Source organism: Arachis duranensis, chromosome 3 (assembly GCF_000817695.3).
Source record: "Arachis duranensis cultivar V14167 chromosome 3, aradu.V14167.gnm2.J7QH, whole genome shotgun sequence".
NCBI lineage: Eukaryota > Viridiplantae > Streptophyta > Magnoliopsida > Fabales > Fabaceae > Arachis > Arachis duranensis.
Window position 1 is genome coordinate 130,376,620 of NC_029774.3, and position 10,937 is coordinate 130,387,556.

The 10,937-nt window shown below is 28.8% G+C and overlaps 1 protein-coding gene across 1 annotated transcript; it reads left to right on the forward strand.

The window, feature by feature from the left end:
• Positions 1-8,430: 8,430 nt before the first annotated feature.
• Positions 8,431-9,700, forward strand: LOC107481714 (polygalacturonase inhibitor 2). Its single transcript, XM_016102012.3, has one exon. The coding sequence runs from the start codon at positions 8,471-8,473 to the stop codon at positions 9,494-9,496; it is 1,026 nt and encodes a 341-aa protein (XP_015957498.3). The 5' UTR covers positions 8,431-8,470; the 3' UTR covers positions 9,497-9,700.
• The last annotated feature ends 1,237 nt before the right edge of the window (positions 9,701-10,937 follow it).

The following is a 10,937-nucleotide window of genomic DNA, read 5'->3' on the forward strand; positions in this document are numbered from 1 at the left end:
CTATTATTGATTATTAAAATGAGATTATATTAAAATAAATAACTTTAAAAATGAATAACTAGCTATTTATGAGGGGAGGGGGGTAGCGGAGAATGGAATACATTATTTAATTATGAGAATAATAAGAGTTCAATTTTATACCATTCTTGATAAAGAGAAGTTAAATAAAAGAATACGCATTTATATATATACACTAAAGAAATAATATGAAGGTTATTGATGATTAAAAAAAAGGAGGAGTTAAATTTATAATTACTTTTTTATTGCTTTTAATTTATCATCAAAACAGATTTAATATTTATTTCTAAAGTTTTGAAAATTGAATCAATTATTAAACCGCTCTGACTATTAATTTATTGGTTTATTGGTTTAATAAGTTTAACAAACCGTAATTTAGGGTAAAAAACCCAAATGAGCCAAGGGGAGCTCATTTTTATCCAAATCCGTCAAAACAAATTTTGATACATCAATCCATCAGAACACATTTTTATATAATTCGAATCAATAGGATTCGAATTAGCTTTGCACATAAAATTCGAATTGATATCAAAATGTGCAAAGCTAATTCAAATCCTATTGATTCGAATTATATAAAAATGTGTTCTGGTGGATTGATGTATCAAAATTTGTTTTGGCGGATTTAGGTAAAAATGAACTCCCCTTAACTCATTTGGATTTTTTACCCCGTAATTTAATTGAAATAACTATTTCATAATAAAATATAAATAAAAATACTAAAACATAATTATAATTTAATAAAAAAGTATCATTAAAACTGAGATAATTAAAAATCAAACTATTCTCCACAAGATACATTATTATTCTTAAGTGCTTCTTCATTGATACTATCGTCTAAAACTGAAAAAAACAAATAATAATAATAATAATAATAATAATAATAATAATAATAATAATAATAATAATAATACAAAATTTAAAGCAGTCATCATTTACCAATAATAAAAATTAGTTAACAATTTAGTAAAAACACAACCATCCAATAATAAAAAAGACAAAAATAGGAGAAAAAGTGTTCTTGCTGAGTTTAGCCGGTGTATAGCTCGTCCGTCGATGAATATCTTCAAGTTTCTCGTCGGGATGAGTTATACGTCGGCAAGGAGAGAACAAGGGGGTGGATACCTGCAAAAGATACTCTGATGCTCAAGTCAGTAATGTTTAAGAGGTATATAATAATTCTATGAATATAGAATGTAAGACATGAAATAAAAGTTATCATGTGTTATGTTGTGTTTATAATAATTCTATGAATATAGAATGTATTCTGTATTATTGAAATTAGATATAGAAGGTTCTTTTTATAGGCATAAAATTGATGAATAGAATTGATATTATGACCATTTGGTCATTAAGATAGAAATGATGGTCATTAAGTCGGTAATGAAGGTGTCGTTACAAGCAAAAGAATGAATGATAGTTAACGCCGAGTTATAACTCATAATGCATAATAAAGACTGAGTTATAAGGTGACGGATCACAGACCCCAAGCTTTGTCCGCCGATCATATGATCCAGGCTAAGCTTAGAAAATAAAATGAGTTATAAGTCGGTTAAAAGATGAGTGAATAATGATATGGTGAGCCCCAAGCTTAGTCGGGTTATTATGTCGGCACTTATTCAAAAAATAATTGAGTGATAAGAGTCGTTCAATCAAGATAGTTGTGTGGGGGATACTTTTCCGCTTAAGAACAATTTTAGCATTTGATTATATATGAACTGAAAAGTTCAGAGATAGATATCCATTGACGGAATCGATTGTATGATCCGAGGATATAATGGTTCATTGTCTTGGGAATTTTTCCAGCCCACAACAACTTATTGATAAATTTCTCGCTCAAAGCAATTAGTTATTGAATATTTACAATTTACAGTGAATGTTTGACATGAATAAGATAAATTGAGAAAATGAATAGGTATAAAGTCGCAACATATATTGAATAATATATATTATAAAAGTAAAATCGTTCAAAGTAAAAAAAAAATATACCTTGAAAGGTGATAATTGTAGAAAAGAAGACGACATATATGAATGTCATACATGCCAAATGTGAATATCTGAATTTTGTTTTGTAGGACATGCTTTAATTTGATAATAAAGCAATAAGATAACAGCTATTGAATTATACATTTAGTATAATGTTTCTAGCAGTTACAGTATGACGAGGGATATTCTTCGTGCAATAATAATAAATTGCCTGTTTAATTTTCTACATTAAACAAATAGTAACATAAAATTTAATAGCATAAAGTGAATAGTGTAACAGTTATATACAATTGATATATAATTAATTTTTTGATAGAATCCAATTTTAAGATTTAAACTCATCATTATTGTTATTTAATTGTATAAATTCCAATTTTAGAATTTGAACACATCATTAACATCATTTAATTGTATAAATGAAATCATTAAACAATAAGAATATAATACATAATGAAATAAAAATGCAATTGACATGGTTGTTATATGTCATTATTATATAAGACATATATTGAGGTTTGAATATAACTAATAAATCAATAAATATTAGTTACTCAAAATATAAATGTAAAAGTATGTTGAATAAAATATATAATTTTACTTGTGTAAATAGAGAACTTTGAAAAAAATAAGCAAATTTGATAAGTGAAATTGTGTTCGGATTGATTGAAAACCGAGTTCGTTTCGGATTGATTAAAAGTCGAGTTTATTCTCGGATTGAAGACGATTTTGATTTTGACCCCAGACCTTGGGGACGAAAAAAGTACTTATCCCCAATTTAAATGTATAAAGTACATACTTTATGAAAAGTTACCATAGATTATATTTTGATAAGAGGTATTAAATAAAATTTTAAAAAAGATTGTTAAGATTGGTTCAAAAATTTGAATGTAAATTAAATTTTATGAACCTAAGGGGAGTGGGAATGATTTTACTCGTCCCCACAGACGGCGCCAATTGTTCTTGCTGAGTTTAGCCGGTGTATAGCTCGTCCATCGATGAATGTCTTCAAGCTTCTCGTCGGGATAAGTTATACATCGGCAAGGAGAGAACAAGGGGGTGGGTACCTGCAAAAGACACTCCGACGCTCAAGTCAGTAAGTGTTTAAGAGGTATATAATAATTCTATGAATATAGAATGTAAGACATGAAATGAAAGTTATCATGTGTTATGTTGTGTTTATAATAATTCTATGAATATAGAATGTATTCTGTATTATTGAGATTAGATATAGAAGGTTCTTTTTATAGGCATAAAATTGATGAATAGAATTGATGTTATGACCGTTTGGTCATTAAGATAGAAATGATGGTCATTAAGTCGGTAATGAAGGTGTCAGTTACAAGCAAAAGAATAAATGATAATTAACGCCGAGTTATAACTCATAATGCATAATAAAGACTGAGTTATAAGGTGGCGGATCAAAAAGAATTATCACACCGTATTATATATTCTTTGTATATAAAAGCAGCACCATAAAGAATTTCATTTAAGCTAAATAGTTGAACAAAAAAAAATAAATTAAAAAATTAGTTAATAATTTAGCAAAAATACAATCACCCAATAATCAAAAGGACAAAAATAAGAGAAAAAGAATTATCACACTGTATTATATATTCTTTGTATATAAAAACAGCACCATAAAAAATTTTATTTAAGCTAAATGGTTTATCCAGAACAAAAAAAAAACCTTCAAAATTAGAGGGGAATTTGTACCACAAAAACGAACACAATGAACAATTAAATAAAAAATACCAACAAGAACAATTGAAAGTTACATAGTAACAATACCAACAATTAAATCACAATAACACGATAAAAAATTATACAACAACAACAAAATTTTTTAAAGATTAACAAGAATTATCAAAATTTTAGGCTTTTAACACAATTTTTTTTTAGCTAAAATTAACAAAATTTTCAAAAAGAATTAATAGTACAAACTCAAAATCAAATAACTTGATTCCTTATAAAAAAAACATAAAATTAATAAACCAAGAACAAGCAAGAATAAACAATAAATCGGTTTCAATTTATCATCAAGCAATAAACTAGTAATAGAATCAATCAACCAAGAATAAATAAGAACAAGCCAATAATAATATTACAGGCGTATAGCAATTCAATCATCTCAACAATCAACATAGATACAATGATACAACAATATTAACAACAACAAAGTTCAGATCAAGAATATTATAATCAAATCAATCATTTAATAGAAGCAGAGCACATCATAATCAATATTTAAGATCATCCACAATTCTAAACCACAATAATAACTAATGGTAATAATAATTGAGGAAAAAAATGAAAATTGAAAAATTATATATTAACAAACCAATTAAAATAATAATTAGTTTCTTACAGTTAAAAAAAATCTTCTATAAAGAGTAGAGTAGCTAACAGAGCATAGAAGAGGACAATAAACACGACGGAAGGGCTAACACGGTTGAACAACTAGAGTGCGATGAAATAGAGTCGGCGCAGTGGGACGGTGACCGTATGATGGAGGCTCAAAGTGAGATCAGTTACAGTGGCGATGGTGGCTTCGAAGTTTAAATGGTGGCAGAGACCACCGTAGTGGGGAAGGCAGCTTCTAGCAGTTATGACAGCGACAATGACAGCATGGTGGTTGGACGAAAGTGAGGGAGTGAGTGAGGAGTTCGAGATGAGAGGCAGAGGCGAGAGGAACGAGAAGGAGTGAGTGAATGTGAGTGAGTGAGAGAGACGAAGACGAGTGGATAGGGTTATTTGAACGATCAGCGCAATTCAGGGCAAAAATTTGAAATCAATTCGGTTTGACTGGCCGATTTGATGGTCCAATTGTGATTTTTGAATCCAACGATTATGACCTTTGACTGATTTGTCTTTCTCATCAATTTCTAATTTGACCGGCTAACCTTGCTTATTTCTGCAGTGTCTGCTAAATTAATTACGCAAGCGATATTTTATTTTTGTCTTATAAAATAGAAATAAAAGACAAGTAGAAAAGAGGAGCTTGTACCAACATATATTTTAGTTCAGTTACTTGGTACAATGTAATCTACGTACATCCATTCTCCATAATAATAATAATAATAATAATAATAAGAATAATAATGAAATTTTTACTATAATTTTCAAAAATTACAATCACCAATTTTCTTAGATTCTTTCTAATCCTATTAAGGAACACACAAGTTTCTAACTAAGTTTGTCATCACTAAATTTTTTAGATTAGACTTCAATGCTAAGTGCTCACCCAATTTAGTAAGAAAAACCTTTCAGAGTCATGACACAAAGCAAAAAATATATCAAAAGAGTTTGATATATTAATGACTTTTTCTCCAAGTTAAACTCTATCTTTTTTCTTAATGGCTTTTACATATTTCTCACATATTTGTCTTTTTCCATAGTTGTCAGAACCGATTCGATAATTGAACCGGTTAAGTTACTAATTTATTGGTTTATTGGTTCAACTAATAAATTACTAGTTGAATAGGTAAAATAATAAAAAACTTAACATTAAAATTTGAAATATATAATTTTACTAATATTTTATAAAAAATGAAGTTTCAAATTCTAAAAATAATTAATATAAAAATAAATATAAAATTTGTCAGTATTACATACTACAATAATATCTTAACTAACATAATAAGAGTAATAATTAATTCACAAAATCTATTATCTAACTATAATATCAATAGATTTTAACACTAAAATAAAAACAAATAATCTTAATCATAATACTAACATTAAAATAGATCAAACAAATTAATAAATTTTTAACGAAAGATAAATTAAAAAAGCTAAATATTCAAAGTAAACATACAAGGAGTAACTATAATGCTATGAAAAAACCATATTTGAGTGCTCACTTTTTTTTGCCTTCAAATTTTATTGATAATGCCCTTTTGTATAGGTGCATTGCTTTCAAAAATTAAAGATGTGCTTAGTGGCAATTTCTATATCACAAAGACGGATCATGGTTATCTTTTTCTTTCGGAATCAGAGTGCAGTGGTAGAGGTAGTGAAAGTGCAAAACATGACACAAACACAAGGTTTATAGTAGCAAAGAATCATGGTTGTGCTGTCCTTAATATCTTGTTTCCTTTTTTTTTTATTAGTGGATATTTGTTCTTTATTGTACTAATCAAATCAGCACCATTAATTTTTAATGTCGTCCAAATTTCATCCTTTTCCTTCCATCAACATGATGGGGAAAAAAATTGAGCTCCTTTCTTTTTACCCAAAAATGTGCATATATAAGCTTCATATATCAGCAAAGAATGACCATCATGAGACTTATTTAGAAGGTAGGTAGTTTGGTCCAAGTTGTTAATCCATCTAAAAGCTTATCTGCATTCATATCATTAAATAATGAGTTAAATTTTTGCTATTATACCATCACATTTAATAAGCCTACACAATATAGATTCATTAAACAATCTTTTGAGTTTTCAAATCCAATCGAATATGTTTGTTATCATAAAAAATAATATTATTATTTTCTAAATTTAAGATAATAAAAAAGGAAAATTAATTTATTAATTAATTGAGTTATCAGCTTATTATAACCTAGAGTTCTTTTATTTTAAATTTATTAGGTATACACATATAAATAAATTAGTAATTCTGGATACTGTAAGTTGTTTCTAGCCGACGGCTAATTTTTTTGGATATGCAGATTCTATGTGTGTTGTGCATGGGTATGGAGATGGATGGTGTTAGACATGAATGTGGGATATTTTTTTCTGAATCATAAAGTGAAGAAATTGGACTGTGCGATTTCTTTGTTAAAAAAATTTTGAACACAAATCGGATAGTCCGATTTGTGTGGGAGGAAAAATCGGAAGATCCGATTTGTACTTTTAAAATTTTTTTATTTTGAAAATAAAAATTGGATGGTCCGATTTTAATATTAAATTTTTTTAGTTGTTTAAAATACAAATCGGACGGTCTGATTTGTGTAATGCAATTTTTTTTATTTTTTAAACACAAATTGAACGGTCTAATTTACTCTTGACACCACAATTATGTAAAACACCCATACACTCCATAACTGTGTTCTATACCATTTTTTTTTCCATATCTAAATTAAAAAGTGCTAGAAAACACAAATTGCTGGCACTCTTAAAACATTACTATATATGGAAAAAAGATGACATCATTTATGACCAAAGATGACATCATTTATGACCACTTGAAAATAGTAGATGTCATAAGTTCAAACTCGAACGCAAATAAAAGACTTGAAAGTGGAGATAATGTAAAAAGGGTCCTCCGGGAGGAGGCTAAAATTTACTTCCATATTCAAATTAATTAGTGCCGGAGGAGGGGAATCGGCTAATATCTACGAAAACTAGTATAAATCAATCATTCGCATAGAGATAAAAAATGATTAGTTGCATGACCTTCTTACAAGTTACAACATATTTAATATGTATTTTATAAAATCTTTACAATAGTATATTTCTTTTTAAAATAATAAAAACAAACGAATTATGATCTAGTTGTCACAATTGCCAATTATTAGCCAGTGGTGAGAACAACAAACTATATGCATAATATGGACACAGTTGTCAAACGATTCTTAGCAGATATAGAAATGATCATCAAGCTTTTTGAACTGGAATATCCAACAATAAAAAAGATTTACATACATAGCAACATCATTCGTATTTATAAATGGTCAAATTACTCTTTAAAAAATCACTTAATTTTTTAAATTAGTAAATTTAATTAAATGTATTTTTTAAAAATTTTAAATTAGTCATATTAATTTTTTTTACTTTATTTATTAATAATGTCAAAATTTGCTAATATAATATGTTACTTAATACTCTAAGTCTTCAACATATATTTAAGAATTTTAATTGACTGAACATAATAAATTTACGAAATTAAATCAAATCAAAATTAAATTGAGAAAAAAACTTAAAATATTAGTTTTTTTTCATCTGAAATTGATTTGATTTAGTTTCTTAAACTAATCATATTAATAGTCAATTAAGATTTTTAGGTGTGTATTGAGGTGTCGCTTAACGTATCACATTAGTAAATTTTGATATTATTTACAAATAAAGTGATAGAAGAACTAACACGACTAAATTAAAATTTTTAAAGATAAATTTAATTAAAAAAATCTTTTAAAAATTAATTTAAAAAGTAAATAACCTTTAAGAGACTAATTTCACTATTTAATATTAGTTAGATGGGTTGCATATAGCAATAAGTTATGGCAGGCCACCACTGAGCTCCCACTAGATAAGTAGATAGCTAGTTTCTTTGATGGCTTTTGTGAAGCGCAAACACGATTTGACCGTTTTGTCGATTATTGGGTCAAAAGACATGTGGTGTTATCCATAAAGAAAACGAATGCATGCAATGCATCTCCAATATAATAACAAATTTAAGAAACTATTTATAGAGGAGCATAATGCCTTCATTTCTCATCAAATACAATAAACTCGATTCAATCATAATAATGATGCATTCCTCAACCATATTCCAGATCTGCTTCCTCCTCCAACTAGTGCTAACACCACTCTCTGCTTCAACAACACAGCGATGCCACCCTGAAGACCAGAAGGCGCTTCTCCAAATCAAGAAGGACTTGAACAACCCAGCCGCCCTCTCCTCATGGCAGACCACCACCGACTGCTGCCGCCACTGGAAATGGGTGAGCTGCGACAGAGGCAAAACCCACCGTGTCAACTCTCTCAGCCTCGAAAACATAGACATGAACCCCCACCCTCTTCCCATGCCAGCTTCTGTCTCCGCCCTCCCTTACCTTACCATTCTCGGATTCGGCCCCGGCAACTTCACCGGCCCCATTCCAAGCTCCATCGTCAACCTCAAAAGCCTTCACACCCTCCAGATCACCAGCACCCTCCTCTCCGGCACCATCCCGGAGTTCCTGTCCCAAATCACCACCCTCACCGACTTAAGTCTCTCCTTCAACAATCTCTCCGGCGAGATCCCCGCCTCCTTGTCTCGCCTCTCCCACCTCCAATCCCTCGACTTACAGTCCAACAGCCTCAGCGGACCGATCCCGGACATATTCGACTCCTTCCCAAACTTCACCTTCGTGTATCTCAGCTCGAACCAACTCTCCGGGAAGATACCAAAGTCGATGGGGAATATAAACGTGACGTATTTGTACCTGGACAACAACAAGCTAGAGGGTGACGCTTCCATGCTCTTTGGGTCCAAGAAGGACACGTGGACGATAAACCTTGCAAATAATAAGAAGCTGGCCTTTGATCTGGGAAAAGTGGAGTTCTCGTATGAGCTTCAAATATTGAATCTGAGTCACAATGAAATCTACGGGAACATCCCGGAGGTACTAACGGCGGTGAGAGACTTGGTTTCGGTGGACCTGAGCTACAATAATCTGTGCGGTAAAATTCCAACCGGATTGTCCAGTATCGCCGGTGCATCTGCGTTTGCTCATAACAAATGCCTGTGTGGCTCTCCGCTTCCAAGCTGCAGTAGGCGCCGATCATTTTAGATCGATCCATGCAGCATCAACTGGAAGGGACTGCATAATTTAATGCTAATAATCTTATGGTATCCATTCCTTCTTTAATTTGCAAGGAAGCATTAGCATTAGACAGAAGGATTTGTTTTTTATTATTACATTTTGCATGCAATAAATAATTAATGTTATGATGAAGTCAAAATGATTCTGACTTTCATTTCTTCTGATGTAATAAAAGCTTAAAAAAACTGTCTTTTTCTTGTCTTATCCTTGTAATCTGTGTTCATCTTTTCTTTTCTATTTTTTTAAATGATATTTGATAAACATTTGTATTCATCTTTGATTTCCAAATTATATTACAGTACATTTTATACTTTAAGAAGCTTGCAGATCCTAAGCTAAAATTAAAATTAACAAAGAATGTTAGAAGCTAATTCTTTAATTAGTAAAAAAATAAAAAATTGACTAGTATATATTAATTTAATACAAATAAAATAAATATAAGAAAATATGATCACTTAATTTTTTTTAAATGAAAAATGAGCTAGTTATCTATCGGTTTCAATATTGTTAAACCATATTTAAAAAGTATTTTTATTAAAAATAATTTTATATTTAAATAAAAACATATTAAGTATTCTTTTAGCAGACAATTCATTATTTTTTAATATTTTATTTTTTCTTAAAGCAACATATTACTTGGATAAAATAAAAGCAATTTTTATTTTTTTAAATAAAATAATAATTAAGTCATTGAAATTTTTGAATTTAAATTAATTAATCATTAAAAAATATCAATTTAATTTTTTATAACAATAAATAATAAATATAGTATATCTTTCTATTAATTTATCACATAAAATTTATCATAATGTTTTTTATGTGCATTAATAGTAATAAAATAATAAGTTAAAATTCTGTACCGATTTTAATATTATATAATAATATCATATGTCTAAAATATCAGGCTATTTCTCTTCTATTTTCTTTCGTTGGTTTGATCAATATTTCTCTTCTATTATCTTTCATTATATTATAAAAGGTCTAATATGCCAATAAGCTTCAAGCACCGAAATACAATTCGCCTAATAGTTAATAGAAAATATTCATCATTCGTTTCAATTTCGTAAGTGTTCAATCTTTGATGTATAATTATTTTTTTATACCCTTTGCTTTTTTTTTTCTTTTTTTTTCTATTTGCTTCTTCAATGTTTTTTTAAGATTTATTTCATACTTTTCTTCTATATTTGATTTTCTAGCTATTTTTATTTATAACAATCTATGTAAAGAATAATTACATAATGGAAGTTGTTAAAAATATTATTAAATTAACATCTATAATTACATATATGTAACATTCATATTTGTATATATTACATATAATAATTCTCAATTCCATGCAACACATCTAGTATTAGATCTAATTATTATCCATTATTTTTTAATTGTTCTATATACTTTATTAATTTAT

Coding starts and splice junctions, on each gene's coding strand:
- LOC107481714 (XM_016102012.3), top strand. CDS start 8,471: ATGATGCATTCCTCAACCATATTCCAGATCTGCTTCCTCCTCCAACTA.